General features: G+C 42.4%; 1 protein-coding gene across 2 annotated transcripts in view; it reads left to right on the top strand.

Moving 5' to 3' along the window:
* Nucleotides 1–6,267: 6,267 nt before the first annotated feature.
* The window catches only part of LOC110520172 (aryl hydrocarbon receptor), a 50,124-nt gene continuing 39,141 nt past the window's right edge, over nucleotides 6,268–17,250 (top strand). For both annotated transcript variants that reach the window (XR_005048987.1, XM_036974559.1), the window contains exons 1-2: nucleotides 6,268–6,997; nucleotides 8,267–8,454. Coding sequence is in view for 1 of the 2 variants with exons in the window: in XM_036974559.1 (XP_036830454.1) it covers nucleotides 6,957–6,997; nucleotides 8,267–8,454 (229 nt within the window). In the remaining variant the exon portion in view is untranslated. The remainder of the gene's footprint in view (nucleotides 6,998–8,266; nucleotides 8,455–17,250) is intronic.

Raw genomic sequence — 17,250 nt, 5'->3', positions numbered from 1 at the left:
AACAGTGCAATGAGAAGACTAGGATTTCCACTAGGGAATGGGGATACCTAGTCAGTCGCTCAATTGAATGCATTCAACCAAAATTTTACCTAGCCTCTCTGAATCAGAGAGGTGCGGGGGGGGGGGGGGGGGGGGGGGCTGCCTTTATCGACGTCATCAATGCCCGGGGAGCAGTTGTTGGGGGTTAACTGCCTTACTTACTCAAGGGCAGAACAGCAGATTTTTCCACCGTCTCTGGGATTTGAACCAATGACCTTCCAGTTACTGGCTCACTAGGCTATCTGCCGCTATAGTACAGCCACAAAAATGGCCTATATCGTATCAAATTGAGGAAAAGAAAAATGTGCTTTTTTTGTCTTCATTTTAGGTTTGAGTTAGGCATAAGGTTAGCAGTGTGGCTACGGTTAGGGTTAAGGTTAGGGTTAAGTTTAAAATACAATTTTAAGAAGATAGATTTTAGAAATAGGCGGGGTTTAGGACATTGTGGCTGTAATAACTAGTGATGACCTGTGCTTAGAGCTAAAACAAATCTAGACTGAGCTAGAGGAAAGTTAGGACACAAACTGTGGCGCCCAACAGATTCCTTAAATGCTCTGACAAACAGACAGACCACCAACGCTTTAAATACACAGATGTTAAATCAACTGTAACTGAAGGTGTTCCTGAATAATAATAAAACATCTAAGCAAATGTTACCATTGACAAAACAAATTAAATGAGATAATATCTGTTACAACCATAAATAGACATGAAAGAACCTGGCCCTATTGATGAATGCCAAACTTCAATCACTCACAGACAAGTACTGTATCTTGCCAACAAAAGATACATATTTGCACCATTCTCATTGGGTCTGCATTATGACATCATTATCACCTCTCAACCCCACTCTGTGCATCCAAAGTACCTCTTTCTGGATCTGCATCAATTGAACTTGCCCCGAAACCACTTCTATCCTCAATCAGTGAATTAGTCTTGCTATGGTTTTATAATAACGGGATCAGGGCTGTTGCGCTGTGGCAGGCAGAGACCAGAGAGACAAAGACGGCTGGGTTTGATGAGGTTTCCAGGCCCCTGCAGCCACAGGTTGGCACACAGCAACGTCAATCATACCCTACCATGCTGCCCGGCCCAGCCCGCAGGCACAATTCACATAAAAGCCCTGGCGCAGACTCTGACTATTACTTAGTCATTAATCATAGAGAGAGGGAGAGTGGGCATTGTTCACAAACAGATCCCCCTGATTCACCGAGTCACTATAGGACATAAGAAGTTTCACTGCGTTTTCTTCTCATTGTCTTCTCATTTACTTGTGTACATTGAGGGATGTGCACTCAAAGGAACAGACAGTACAGGGTTCCTGTATGTTAACAATCACACATACACAGTGCATGGATACACAGGGTTACATGTGCTATAGTATTTTCACCAAAGTATCCCACAGAACTACAGAAATAAATGTCCCACATTTGATTATCTAAGATTAATTTGCTCCAGCAGAGAAAATGGATTGTTTGAAGGTAACTCGAGCTACCCCTAAAGAAAACTCCAGTGCTCTACTTAAATGAAAGGATTAAGGCAAAGGAAAACAGAAAAATCCAATCTTACAATCAGCTATGCATAATATTATACTCTCACGCAAGTTATTTTATGTTTGCCAACCCCTCATCAGGAATTCTCTATTTTTTCTATTTTCTTTACCGTGGATTTTGCTAGCTTTGGAGACTGTACAAGAAAGAAGAAAAAATACTTCCATTTTTTTAAAGAGTTGTGGTTCTGAAAGTGATAATTTTTCTACTGCACCTGCATTCCTTGCGGATATCATTGAGTTTGGGGAATTTAAGACGTGATTTCACACCCGAATTTATAAAGGTTTTCAATGGCTTAATGTCTTAAACAAAATGCTCTCCTGCTGATACAGCATGTTGCATGTCTCAGTTTATGAATATGGGATAATCTATAGTTACAGAACATGTGCTTTCTATAAGATTTGGGAATAAGAACTGACGGTCTAAAATTATACTGTTACACATAGATAAGGAACACAAAGACTGAACGACTGGATCGCGTCTCTAGCAATCGAACTGATAAAACGAACAACCAGCCGGCTTGGGTAATAACCCTAGATTTATGTCGAGCCTAACAACACCCATGCCAATATATCCTCCAAACACTGTTTTCTCGGGCATTATCACTTAAATGGAGAACAGAATTAATATAGTAAAATCAGATAAAGTTATTTTTTTCTAATAAAATGCCACTTGTGCAATGGAGACACGTCACGCAATTTAAAAGAAGAACCAACTATTTGAAATACTTTTCTACTCGACATCCAGTGGGTTTTTACAATGCAAGTGGTCCTTTGTAGCTTAGTTGGTAGAGCATGGCACTTGTAACGTGTGGGTTTGATTCCACCCATACGTAAAATGTATGCACGCATGACTGTAAATCGCTTTGGATAAAAGTGTCTGCTAAATGGCATAATCATTATATACATTGGAAATCCCACTTGTTCCGCTTCATTTGGGTGTTCACTCACTCAGACAAGAGATTTTATAACACTTTTATAAGGTAATATATATATAACATTCAAAAGATCTTCATGAATGTTTATAATGCAGTGCACATGAGGGTGTTATACATTTCTTATGAATGTCTTACAGTTTAAATGATCCCAGTGTAACGGATGTGAAACGGTTAGCTAGCGGTGGTGCGCGCTAAATAGCGTTTCAATCGGTGACGTCACTTGCTCTGACCTTGAAGTAGTGGTTCCGCTTGCTCTGCAAGGGCCGCGGCTTTTGTGGAGCGATGGGTAACGATGCTTCGTGGGTGACTGTTGTTGATGTGTGCAGAGGGTCCCTGGTTCACGCGAGGGCACGGTCTAAAGATATACTGTTACACCAGCCTAGATAAGTGCATTACAATCACTTCCAAGTGAGTAAAGTATCTTGGGACTGTGGCTAGCGGTGCAACCAGAAGGTTGGAAGTTCATTTCCCTTGGGTAGCTAAAAGATAGTCCACATAAATGTAATTATTAGGACCTTTATACTCACCAGATTTACCAGATCTCTACGTACTCTATAGATACATCATAGGTAATCTATAAATACAGTGGGGCAAAAAAGTATTTAGTCAGCCACCAATTTTCATCATAGGTATACACACGTATTCAACTATAATGAGAAAAACAAATCCAGAAAATCACTTTGTAGGATTTTTAATGAATTTATTTGCAAATTATGGTGGAAAATAAGTATTTGGTCAATAACAAAAGTTTATCTCAATACTTTGTTATATACCCTTTGTTGGCAATGACAGAGGTCAAACGTTTTCTGTAAGTCTTCACAAGGTTTTCACACACTGTTGCTGGTATTTTGGCTCATTCCTCCATGCAGATCTCCTCTAGAGCAGTGATGTTTTGGGGCTGTTGCTGGGCAACACGGACTTTCAACTCCCTCCAAAGATTTTATATGGGGTTGAGATCTGGAGACTGGCTAGGCCACTCCAGGAACTTGAAATGCTTCTTACGGAGCCACTCCTTCGTTGCCCGGGCGGTGTGTTTGGGATCATTGTCATGCTGAAAGACCCAGCCACGTTTCATCTTCAATGCCCTTGCTGATGGTAGGCTTTGTTACTTTGGTCCCAGCAGGTCATTCACTAGGTCCCCCAGTGTGGTTCTGGGATTTTTGCTCACCGTTCTTGTGATCATTTTGACCCCACGGGGTGAGATCTTGCGTGGAGCCCCAGATCGAGGGAGACTATTAGTGGTCTTGTATGTCTTCCATTTCCTAATAATTGCTCCCACAGTTGATTTATTCAAACCAAGTTGCTTACCTATTGCAGATTCAGTCTTCCCAGCCTGGTGCAGGTTTACAATTTTGTTTCTGGTGTCCTTTGACAGCTCTTTGGTCTTGGCCATAGTGGAGTTTGGAGTGTGACTGTTTGAAGTTGTGGAAAGGTGTCTTTTTACTGATAACAAGTTCAAACAGGTGCTATTAACACAGGTAACGAGTGGAGGACATAGGTGCCTCTTAAAGAAGAAGTTACAGGTCTGTGAGAGCCAGAAATCTTGCTTGTTTGTAGGTGACCAAATACTTATTTTCCACCATAATTTGCAAATAAATTCATAAAAAATCCTACAATGTGATTTTCTGGATTTTGTTTCTCATTTTGTCTGTCATAGTTGAAGTGTACCTATGATGAAAATTACAGGCCTCTCTCACCTTTTTAAGTGGGATAACTTGCACAATTGGTGGCTGACTAAATACTTTTTTGCCCCACTGTATATCTGTACAAAGCCCGTGTCTATCATTTTGCAGTAGCTTGGTTGTAGTTTAACTAAATTCAAATCTAAGTAGTGTTTTCAGTTGTTATTTTTTGTTGTTGTTGCCATGTAACAGTCTAGCTAACTACTGGAACTAAGCAGTACTTTTTTTTTGCAAAAAATACAATAAAATAGGTGTGAAGTAGGCACTCATTTCCTTCATTTTGGGCATAAGACCTGCCTAATTCTAAATGTAAACATCATTTTTGTTTTTAATAAGCTATATGACTCCAAAGTGATCTATTTTTGCAATTTGTAGTCTATGACTTTTCGGATTTACATATGATATTTTTTCACAAAGTAGTTTGGATGTAGTAAACTACTTTTTCATTAAACTATATTTTCCTTAGGAGCAGCTTTAGTGTATATTATCTTCTTCCAGTGTGAAGTAATTGGTAGCTTGGTAAACTATATTTTCAGAGTAGCTTCCCCAACACTGCATGATGGTTACCACAGTGCAAAATGTTAACCTTTATGAACCATTCACAGCTTTGGAATCACAAATTTGACACCTCCCTCAAACACAATAACACATTGAGTATTGTATTCACTACCAAGTGTACTCAGACAAAAAAACCTTTGCAGTTTGCACACAAAAAAGAGACACAGCTTGAATTTTTTTCTTTGGTCCTGCTGGGATCTGAGTGAGCATGGAAAACACATTCACAGCTGTGGTAGTGAAGAGAGGAGGAGAGAAGGGGAAAGGAGGCGATGGCCCCTGGGACTGGTTGTGTCTAAACAAACACACAATATCTCTCTGGCTGGCCTGGCAGAAACACTCATCATGGCCCATGGGATTTCTGCTATCCATTTGGCTTGGTGTTTTGTGTTTCAGGGCAAACAAACAAATGAACTGACAAACAACTAAACAAAACTGCCAGGTCCCCACTCATTGAATACAAGAAGAGTGAAAGCAGGGAAGATGAACAATGCCACCAGTCATCATATTGATATTGGACTGACAGTTGACATTTTGAAATGCTTGTGAGAATTGCGGGTTGGTTGTAGTTTATATTTATTTTTTATAGTATAAGTGGTTTCCAACAACAAACAAAATGTCCCAAACCATACCCATTTTGTACTATTTTCATCTCGTTTAGCATATTATGTGCACTGCTTCATTTTGGTACAACTACACAGAATGTACAATTCCCCAAAAGCCACGAAAAAATCATAAACAACATATTTGTGGTGCAGGCTCAATGATATGTATGGAGAGCTACCAGCCACTAACTGCGTTGTACTGAGAATCCAAAGGCTCTGCTCTACATACGTGATTCTAAATGTGTCTCTCTCATCTTCACGTAGCACAGGATATATAGGCCCTGCTCTCTCAGCATCGGGAACGCCAGTCACATGACTCCATGTATGCATTATCATAGTTTTATTTTGTGAAAGCATTCACTTGAGCCTGCCTGTGTACATTTTGTTAAGATTATGAGAAGCTCAGCTGCTTTCCAGCAGTAAAATGTTTTATTAGGCCTTGACCTAGACAGACACAGTTCCCGTGCTATTACAAGCATGCCTATAAATGAAAACAACAACAAAAAGTAATCAGATTAATCATGAATCTATATGCAAAGAGGTAGGCATGTGTTTGGATTTTGTAACATCAGCGGGTATGTAGACATTTTTATGAATCAAATGTATGCTATGGCACGAAATGTGGACACATTTTTAATGCATTGCATCTCAACACCATGGCTATGCTAAACCATGAATTTAGAATAGCATGGTTTCATTATTTAAACGTCTAACCTCTGACCCAAATACAGCAAAGGCCACTTAGGCTCAACATGAACCTCTACTCTCTCATCTCCACTCTGATTGGACGAAACAGGCAGCTCAGGAACGCGCAAACATTGACGTGGTTGCTTGTGTTTCCAGGAGATTTTCTCATTAATGCACGGCCGGAACTCTCTTGCTTGCCTCATGCCTATTGCGCGTGCCCGCCTAAATCTGTGCCCCGGACCCTAGCAGGGTGATGCGCGTGCCCGAACCTGACTCGATAATTGGGTATAGCGGAAGTTTAGCATTGGACTAATATACAATATATAAAATATCCTAACAACCTTGTTCGATTATTATCGGTGTAAAATATGAAAAAAATTGCCTGGGAAATCATTGGAAAGGTGCATAGAAGGTGCATGGAAGAGGATTAAGCCTTTCTAAACGCACTGGCATTGCACATCAAGATCACCATTCCGCTAGACGAGGAGAATAATTACTGGGGTTGTATATTTGTTTGAAGCATTCTTTTGCAGACCAATTAAGCTTGTCGATGGATTATAAACAGCATTGCAACTTTAATACATTTGATCAATTTTAACGGAGGCAGTCTGGATGGCAATCTGAGCGCGCAACGATGCCATGCATCACCATGCATTTATAGAAATTTGAATTATTCTCCCGTCTCTGGATCAGCGCACAGTTAAATGAGAACATATCAACTAAAAGTAGCACTGTTTGTTGTTTTTCGTTTAGATGTGGTTGGCCTCTCGCGAATGTGTTTACGTTCTTCATCTGAAGGATTAGTATAACAACATTTCTTGTGGGCTATATGTAGCTCGAAGGCAACTGTAACCTAATATAATTTTTGGGAGATTCATCGGGCTTGCAATACAGCCACATCATGTATGCTGGACGTAAAAGGAGAAAACCAGTCCAGAGAGCGTAAGTACATTGTATTTCTGTGAATTGAAAGGTATTTTTGCAAACAGAAATAGCGTAATGTTCTTAAACCCTGCACCCATACCAGCTATACTCTTTTAGTGACCGTTGTAAGTAGGCCATCCTATGACAGCTCGAAATAGATGTAAATTTGTCATCAAGTGTGCAAATTTAAATAGCATATTTTAACCTGAGTTAAATTGATAAATCGATGGCGCACGACAGGACAAATAAACAACTTTTAGTGCGCCCTACAGGACAGTGTCAGAAAGGCCTCGACCAGGCACTCACATTGTATAACAGTTTATTTGACTATACGAGTATTAATTTGTTACAGAATATATAGGCTACCATAAATCAATAGTACAACATTTTCTGGATATCTAATGTGATCGTAATTCGATATTTAATTCGATTTCCCAGTAAGCTTAAAGTAGCATGCTCTCGAACGTTTCACTTGTCTTCATAAATTATTGTTTTTGCATTTGTTATTTTATGTCAACAATGCGTTTCGTTGGTTCTGGGTACAAATGTTTGATGGAAACGAATCGGACAATGTCCAATGTTTGTGATGGAGGTACAGATGCATAAGGCAAGAACTTTCAGATATTTAAGAGCACTTGCACCTGCTAGAATTCCTCACTGAAAAAGAACCATTCATGCGCCAAAATGCACAGTGCAAATTCATACAACAAATGGCTTTTTACTATTATTACATTTCCATTTATAGCCTGTGTATTATTATTTTTGAAATAAGCCTATTTAGTAATTTACTAATTTAATACGGAAAATTGGTCTAACATGAATATAGGCCTAACATCTGTTTACATACATACATCTTTGTTGAACCAACATTGTTTGTTGTGAGTGGAGAATGTGTTGCTGTTCATGGTACAATGCCTGCAGTGCGTTCAATGCTCTGGAGGCATTTATTGAAATGATTTGTTAAAGCATGAGTGGGTTGTTGGAGCACTATACATGATGAGTCAAAGTGTATTAACAATAAAAACCATTGTGTCATTCACACATGGAAATTCATGTTTTGTATTTTCCTTATGTGTTTTCATAATTTTAATGTTTCTCTAAAACATTTTTTGGAATTATTTGAATGATTTATTTATTTCTACAAAATGATAATTTGTAAAAAATATTGATAATGCTAATAATTGTTAATAATGCCCTAATACAACCATCATTATAATTTATCAGAAGACCTACCTAGAATTTTCTGTAAAAATATTACGTTTCAATAAATGGTTTCTTCTCTCTCAGGGTGAAACAGCCCCCATCAGAAGGGGCCAAGTCGAACCCCTCCAAGCGCCACCGGGACCGTCTAAATGGAGAGCTGGAGAGGCTGGCCAGCCTTCTGCCCTTCCCAGAGGAGGTCACCACCAGCCTGGACAAACTCTCCATCCTCCGCCTAAGTGTCAGCTACCTCCGGGCCAAGAACTTCTTCACTGGTAAGAAGTAGTCCACAAAGAACGCCCTTATTACTCTTGAACTATTGATTGAATAGGGCCCTTAGTTTGAGGTTCTCAATCAAGTGCTCCCTGAAATGTAGTGCTTTCTGTGTAGACATAAGGATGCTCCTTGGATGCAAACAGGGGGCCACTGATCCCTCACTTTGTACAGAACAAGGGCGCATTACCATAGCACAGGGCTACTACAGCATGTAGCTAAAGCCTATCCTAAAAATATGCTCTACTTAAACAGCATCAGAGCAGAGAGCTGACAGAGCAGTTAGCCTGAGCCTCTTTCAGCATCCCTGTGCTGCCTTGCTGTCTGGCCTGTACACTAAGTAGTTGAACAGAGCAGTAATTGCTGTGCATCGTCATGGGAAGCACTGTGTGTAGCCACTGTGGCTTTGTAAACCTCCTCATTCATGCTCCCATCCCTAGAACTGTTATGAAGATGTCAAAACAATAAAGCTCCTGAGTCTCTCATGTGGCCTGTGTTTCCCGATGCCTTCAAAGCACATATCAGCTGTGATGTGGAAGGAAAGAGCCCCAGCTGGAGCAGCAGCCATCACATTATTTCATCCTGGAGAAGAAGAAGGGGCCTCAATATTTCATAGAGGCCCGTAACTCTGCCTGTATTTGGAGTTAAGGATGGAAGAGAAAGCAGGGTCTCCATTAAAAACCGAGAAGTGTGTGTGAGGGAACAAAATAATTGCATGCAAGGAGGACGGATTTGTATTTTTTCTCTCCTATGTTGTGAGGGAAAGACACTGTTATTTTAGGCAGTGATATTTTAAAGAGAATGCTGCAATGCGGGCGTTGGATGTACTCAAAGCATTAATAATTGAGAGAAATCTCAGAGTTTAAAGAATTTATGAAATGGAGGAAGAGCAATGTTTGTTTAAGAGTGTAGCTTTTTGAAATGGCTGTTTGGTGTGAGACGGATGGGATCCGAGGCTCGTGATACCAGTGTGTTGGGGGGAGATATTGCAAATGCATAGTTTTTCCAGTGTGGAGGGAGATGCCTTAAGTGCACATGTACAAATATTTTGCGGAGAGGGTTGGAGATGCCCCAAGGCAGGGTTTCCCAAACTCAGTCCTCAGGACCCCAAACGGGGGAACGTTATTTTTTTTTTGCCCTAGCACTACACAGCTGATTCAAATAATCAACTTATCATCAAGCTTTGATAATTTGAATCAGCTGTGTAGTGGTTAGGGAAAAAACCAAAACATGCACCCCCTGGGGTCCCAAGGACCGAGTTTGGGAAACGCTGCCCGAAGGGGTGGGGGGGGGGTGAATCCAGACCAGACCTTAGCTATGGGATTATATCATCTATCGCTTTAATCAATTGAAAAAGCTATATGAAAGTATTCTTACCATGGTAAATCTAGTCATTTCTCGGGTCATCGAGGGGTTGTTTAATCTCTGAAATTGCTTAACTTTGCTTGAATATGAAACATCATGATAGGTGCACTATAGGTTAACTGATTATTGTATTAGGGGTCTAACACGTCTTCAGCCTGTCAAAATATATTGTTGATATTGTATTTCAGCGTCACAGGCTAAAGCATGCTGACAAGCCCTCTTATCTTCGTTGTGTAACTGTATTAGCGTAGTTCCTTCCTTGACAGTGTCGTGTCTTTGGCTATGCCGGATTAAGTGATATGACATGCTATTCTATGAAATAATTTCTCCATAATTAATATTACCTGATTGAGCTAATCATGTAAATGTAATTAACTAGAGAGTCTTATGCATTCTAAATTACCTCCCATTTGGAAAAGGAAAATGCAATAAATATTTACTCTGAGCTGCGCTTCGGTAGGTTGGTGGTAGATGGAAGGCCGTGTTGCCCAACCGAGTTCTTTGAAGAATGTCTCTGCTGGTAAATTGAATACGTTGTAGTAACGTCGTTGTGTGGTACACGGGATACTCTGTCTGTTCCTTCCTAACCCTCATTTGCAACTCAACGGCTAGGAGCTATCACTTTTGTAGTGAATAAGAATTCAAAGTTCATACCATTCGCAACCAAAGCTCACGCTGATGTTGGCTTCGTTCTGTAGTTATTATCTGAACCATTCTGACATCGGACCGTCGTCCTCGGAACAGGAGGTTATATTGTCGCCAAGGGCTTATATAGGAAGGGAGAGGAATTTAGGATGATTTTAGGAGGATTTTAGAAGCTAAAATCACATTTCATCCCATCACAAATAATTTCATATTCAAACATTTAAATTGAACTATAATTCCATGTTAATCCGATAACTCTGATGTGTAGACTTTCCACTGTAGAGTTTGTCATCTTATCATTGATGAGAATGTCTCAGATGACAACCAAACTGACATCATATTCATTAAGTACCACCGCATATGTTCCATTGGTCGGATTACCAGAATATAGTTCATTTCCCCCCACCTTCTGATGTTCCCAGAATCCCTATGTTAACCAAGGGTTTTGCAAATGTAACATCAGTAGGGTAGAGAGAGGAAAAAGGGGGGGAAGAGGTATTTATGACTGTCATAAACCTACCCCCAGGCCAACGTCATGACAATAGTCAGTGATAGATTGCCGGTGTTCATGAAGTACATGAGGAGAGTGAACCTTAACCTGCAGCCGATCATGGCCCTTGTCTACCTGCCTATAGTCTCTCCCTGTGTCCCACCATAATTTGCTGTATGTACACAGACCAAATGCTGCTCTGTGTGCTGGGTTTAGGGTGGTTGGTTTATGGAGAGTTGGTTTAGTTCTTCATTACCATTAATGCGTGTGTATGGTGGCTAGTAGTCCTTGTAGCCATCACCATCATTACCCAACTAATTGCTGTTAATTTTTTATTTATTTAATTTTTTACCTTTATTTAACTAGGCAAGTCAGTTACGAACAAATTCTTAGTTTCAATGAAGGCCTAGGAACTGTGGGTTAACTGCCTGTTCAGGGGCAGAACGACAGATTTGTACTTTGTCAGCTCAGGGATATGAACTTGCAACCTTTCGGTTACTAGTCCAACGCTCTAGGCTACCCTGCCACCCCAAATGAATGAATAATGAATGAAGTCTACCTGCAGTTAATGCTGTGTATTGTTGGTTTAGTAATAACAACCGGAGTGAACTAGCATCGTGCTATGGTAGGGACGCCATGTTCTGTATTTTTCTTTAATACCTCAGATGCCCTCTGTTGTATTTTGTTTATCTCGGCAGCAGGATGTGTGTGTTGTACCATAGTCCAATGTTGTTGCTGTGTGTGTAATTAAATGTCTTGTACAAGTTGAACAAAGCCTAGCAGAGCCCGTATAATCCGTCCGACAGTATTATCCATCCCAGCTGCCTCCTGTCTCCCTTGTCTTTAGGCCTTCTTGCATCCCTCCTCTACCAGCCTTAAAGGCAAAGTGCTGTCATAATACAGTTTTTCCTATGTTTTGTATCATATTGTACAACAGCTGATGAAACTAATAATGTATAAGTGTTAAAAAATGTGATCAGTGTTAGTTTCTTGTTGAAAATGCAATATACACAGGACCTTCTAAGCAGCAGATTTGCATGAGTGGGAGTTTCGGCTTTCCATGGTGACATCACCATGCAGTAAATTGGTTAATAGACCAATAACAACAAGAGTTCCAAACCTCGCTGCCGATAACAGCTTGTTTTCAGTTTTCCCCTCCCCACTCAAACCATTCCCAGGCAGTCCTAGCAAAATACTTGCTTGAGAAATAGTTTTTTGCTAAAAAGCAAATTATGGTACAGTATGGTATTGTTACCCTGAAATTATTTGATATTGATATAAAAACAGCTGCCTTTAAGGAATAAGAGCAGGAGTGGCTAAAACCTAAAGCACCACCAGTAAATACCAAATTATTCTGTGTGCAGTATGCATAGGCATTTCTCCCCTATAGACTAGGCCACAGCTTCTCTCACAGCTGCTGTTTACATTTTTGATGGACTGGATGTGAAAATATTTTATGATACATTAGGCAGCATTTGGTTTGGTCCATGCTAATGTCTCAGATAAAGACAGTACTCTGTCCTGTTCCAAATTAAATATGTTCTGTTCTGGCTGTTAAGGGACCGCACCAAATGTTGATCTGCCGTTGATCTGCCGTTCATTCGAGGTGGTGTGTTTTATGGATGACCTGCTGGCGGACGTCTCACTGACAACATTTCCCCACGATTTTAAATGTAGAATCAGTTTGCGCTCGGTTTGCAAATTACAGCCAGCACTCTGTTCAGAGATGCTAAGTACTCTCGGCCGGCAAACGCTACCGGTGTGTCCGAGCCCTAAGTAGATTCCTTCTATCCTGCAACTGGACCAGGCAGGTGGCTACCCAGAGAGGCCTTGCCCCCTGTGCTTAGAGGCCTTGCCCCCTGTGCTTAGAGGCCTTGCCCCCTGTGCTTAGAGGCCTTGCCCCCTGTGCTTAGAGGCCTTGCCCCCTGTGCTTAGAGACCTTGCCTCCTGTGCTTAGAGGCCTTGCCCCCTGTGCTTAGAGGCCTTGCCCCCTGTGCTTAGAGGCCTTGCCCCCTGTGCTTAGAGACCTTACCTCCTGTGCTTAGAGTCCTTGCCCCCTGTGCTTAGAGGCCTTGCCCCCTGTGCTTAGAGGCCTTGCCCCCTGTGCTTAGAGACCTTGCCTCCTGTGCTTAGAGTCCTTGCCCCCTGTGCTTAGAGGCCTTGCCCCCTGTGCTTAGAGGCCCTGCCCCCTGTGCTTAGAGGCCTTGCCCCCTGTGCTTAGAGATCTTGCCTCCTGTGCTTAGAGGCCTTGCCCCCTGTGCTTAGAGGCCTTGCCCCCTGTGCTTAGAGGCCTTGCCCCCTTTGCTTGGAGGCCTTGCCCCCTGTGCTTAGAGGCCTTGCCCCCTGTGCTTGGAGGCCTTGCCCCCTGTGCTTAGCAGGTTACACCTAGAGCAAACAACAATTCACTCCCAGGATTACCCGTACCCAGAATCTACACAACACAGCCACCAGGAGCTGGGGCAGGTGTAATTTCATCACAGCGAAACATGGGAGGTTATAACAGATGGAAGGAGCTTGGTGGTGTCTGTGTCCCAAATGGCACCCTATTCCCTATAGACTGGGCCCTATGGACCCTGGTCAAAGGTTGTGCACTATACACGGAATAGGGTGCCATTGGGGTGTCATCTCTGTGACTCCAGGTCCATGTGACACACCATGGTGGCCTCAGGTTATTTGGATTTTGTTTGAATGTCAACGTGTCCATTTAGAATGTGCTTCTGTATATTATGTCATGCACGCACCCATCAACTGCTGTTTATGGTAATATATTCTGCTAGATATTTACTGTAGCGTAAACACTAATGCAATACTGTCATAGTTTTGCTGGTGGCTTTGTAAGTTCTTTTTCATTGATATTTCATCCTTGAGAATTAATGATATGCTTATTAGTCTGCTATTGTGCAATCTCCAACCCCTCCTCCCCTCCCCTCCCCTCCCCTCCCCCGTGTGTGTTTGTGTGTGTGCGTGTGTGTGCACATGAGTCAGCATGTCAACTGCAATTCCACTCCCAAGTCTCCCTATATGTGGAATAGGGGAGGAAGTCATTCTGACATACATTAACAGGCACACATACTGTAGACTCACACACACTATGGCCTCCCACTGCTGCTATAAGACTGCAGCAATTAGAACTGTGTGTAAAGCTGTATAGCTTGTCTGAAAGAAGCCCTCTCGGAGCTCTGGCTCTGGACTCTAATATGTTGTCAGTGTTACCTCTGTTAATGGACCACTCCCGCTGTGATGGAGGTCCCCACACTAACAACCACAGACAAGCCAAGCTCCAGTTGTGTTTCTCTCTGGCTCGCTGTACTGTAGCACGGTGCCACTCTTCGTCCAGCCTGGCAGTCAGATGAGGAACAAAAATGAGTACACAAATCAAATGCACTCATAATATTTTGGGTGGTGTAAATGTGAAAGCCCTTCATTTAGAAGGTATAATTAGAAGACGGAACTGGAAGGCTGAATAACTGTTGACACAAACCCAAGTGCATCAACCTCCAGCATTATAAATAGACATCCATGTTTTGTGTGACACTATTTCACATAAGTACAACACAATGAAAATACACTTGCCCTAAATTTGTAACAACCACCTTTTCTTTCGTTCCGTTGTTCCAACAAAGATGCCCAGGGGCCCCCTGGGAGCGAGGTATGGCCCTTCTATTGTGAGTTGTTTTGTTGTAAAGACGGAGGGGTGAAAAGGGCCACCATGTCACCACGCGTTTCTCCTGCGAGGCGGAAAGTGGCCAGGCCCTCAGATAACTTAACTTATCCAATAAGAGCACTCAAGGGATTCCTGGAAAAGCTGAGTTTACTTGCAACTAAACCAGGAGGCAGGATTGCCCTTTATTTTCATCCTTCCCTCTGTTAATTTGCTTTCTGTTGCGGAACTTCCTCATCCTTAGGTAGCTGATCAAATCAAATCAAATTGTATTGGTCACATGCGCCGAATACAACAGGTACAACAGGTAAACCTTACAGTGAAATGCTTACTTACGAGCCCCTAACCAACAGTGCAGTTTAAAAAAATATGGATAAGAATAAGAGATAAAAGTATCAAGTAATTAAGAGTGGCTGTAAAAAATAACATAACAATATATACAGGGGGGTACAGAGTCAATGTGCGGTGGCACCGGTTAGTTGAGGTAGTATGTACATGGAGGTAGAGTTAATTAAAGTGACCTAGTCATAGATGACAACAGAGAGTGGCAGTGGTGTGGAGAGGGGGGGGGGGGGGGGTGCAAATAGAGGGGGCTGAGCACGTGCCTCTGAGAGGCCCCTGTGTTGAGGATCAGCGTGGCAGATGTGTTGTTACCTACCCTTACCGCCTGGGGACGGCCCGTCAGGAAGTCCAGGATCCAGTTGCAGAGGGAGGTGTTTAGTCCCAGGGTCCTGGGCTTATTGGTGAGCTTTGAGGGCAATATGGTGTTGAACGCTGAGCTGTAGTCAATGAATAGCATTCTCACATAGGTGTTCCTTTTGTCCAGGTGGGAAAGTGTGTGGAGAATGTGGAGAGCAATAGAGACTGCATCATCTGTGGATCTGTTGGGGCGGTATGCAAATTGGAGTGGGTAGGGTTTCTGGGATGATGGTATTGATGTGAGCCATGACCAGCCTTTCAAAGCACTTCATGGCTACAGACGTGAGTGCTAAGGGTCGGTAGTCATTTAGACAGGTTACCTTAGTGTTCTTGGGCACAGGCACTATGGTGTTCTGCTTAAAACATGTTGATGTGTTACAGACTCTGACAGGGAGAGGTTGAAAATGTCAGTGAAGACACTTAGCTAGTTGGTCAGCGTGTTTAGCTCTTCCGGTAGGCTTGTGTCATTGGGCAGCTCTCGGCTATGCTCCCCTTTGTAGTCTGTAATCGTTTGCAGGCCCTGCCACATCCGACGAGCGTCAGAGCCGGTGTAGTACGACTCGATCTTAATCCTGAATTGATGCTTTGCCTGTTTGATGGTTCGTCGGAGGGCATAGCGGGTTTTTGTATAAGCTCCCGGGTTACAGTCCTGCTCCTTGAAAGTTGCAGCTCTAGTCTTTAGCTCAGTGCCTGTAATCCATGGCTTCTGGTTGGGGTATGTATGTACGGTCAATGTGGGGACGACGTCATCAATGCACTTATTGATGAAGCCATTGACAGATGTGGTGTACTCCTCACTGTCATTGGAGGAATCCCAGAACATATTCCAGCCTGTGCTAGCGAAACAGTCCTGTAGCTTAGCATCTGCTTCATCTGACCACTTTTTTATTGATCTAGTAACTGGTTCTTCCGGCTTTAAGTTTTGCTTGCAAGCAGGAATCAGGAGGATGGAATTATGGTCAGATTTGCCAAATGGAGGGTGAGGGAGAGCTTTGTATGCATCTCTGTGTGTGAAGTATAGGTGGTCCAGAGTTCTTTTCCCTCTGGTTGCACGTTTAACATGCTGATAGAAATATGGTAAAACTGATTTAAGTTTCCCTGCATCAAAATCCCCGGCTACTAGGAGCACCTGCCTCTGGGTGAGCGTTTTCTTGTTTGCTTATGGCGGAATACAGCTCATTAAATGCTATCTTAGTGCCAGCCTCTGACTGTGGTGGTATGTAAACAGTTACAAAGAATATTGATGAAAATTCCCTCGTACATGTAGGTAATGTGGTCTGCAGCTTATTATGAGAAACAATACCTCCGGCGAACAATAGCTCGAGACTACCTTAGATATCGTGTACCAGCTGTTGTTTACAAAAATACATAGACCACCGCCCCTTGTCTTACCAGAAGCCGCTGTTCTATCCTGCCGGTACATCGTATAAACAGCATGTTTATGTATGTTGCAATTGTTGTCATTAAGCCACGACTCCGTGAAGCATAAGATGTTACAGTTTTTAATATCCCGTTGGTAGTTTCATCTTCCGCGTAACTCGTCCATTTTATTGTCCAAAGATTGCATGTTTGCTAGCAGAATTGAGGGGAGTGGGGGTTTATTCGATCGCCTCTGACTTCTCAGAAGGCAGCCCGCCCTCCGGCCTCTCTTTCTCCGCATCCTCTTCACGCAGATCACTGGGGTCGGGGCCTGTTCCCGAGGGAGCTGTATATCCTCCGCCTCGGGCTCGTCAGAGTCGTGAAAGAAGAAAAAGGATTCTGCTAGTCCGTGGTGAGTAATCGCAGTCCTGATGTCTAGAAGTTATTTTTGGTCATAGGAGACAGTAGCGGCAACATTATGTACAAAAATAGTAAAAAAACAAGTTACAAACAACGCAGATAAGCGAACAAAAAAAACACAATCGGTTGGGGGCATGTAAAACATCTGCCTTCTGCTCC

The sequence above is a fragment of the Oncorhynchus mykiss genome, chromosome 3 (genome assembly GCF_013265735.2).
Source record: "Oncorhynchus mykiss isolate Arlee chromosome 3, USDA_OmykA_1.1, whole genome shotgun sequence".
NCBI classification, from domain to species: domain Eukaryota; kingdom Metazoa; phylum Chordata; class Actinopteri; order Salmoniformes; family Salmonidae; genus Oncorhynchus; species Oncorhynchus mykiss.
The sequence above is the reverse complement of the archived record's forward strand: the minus strand, read 5'-3'. Positions and strand labels throughout refer to the sequence as shown.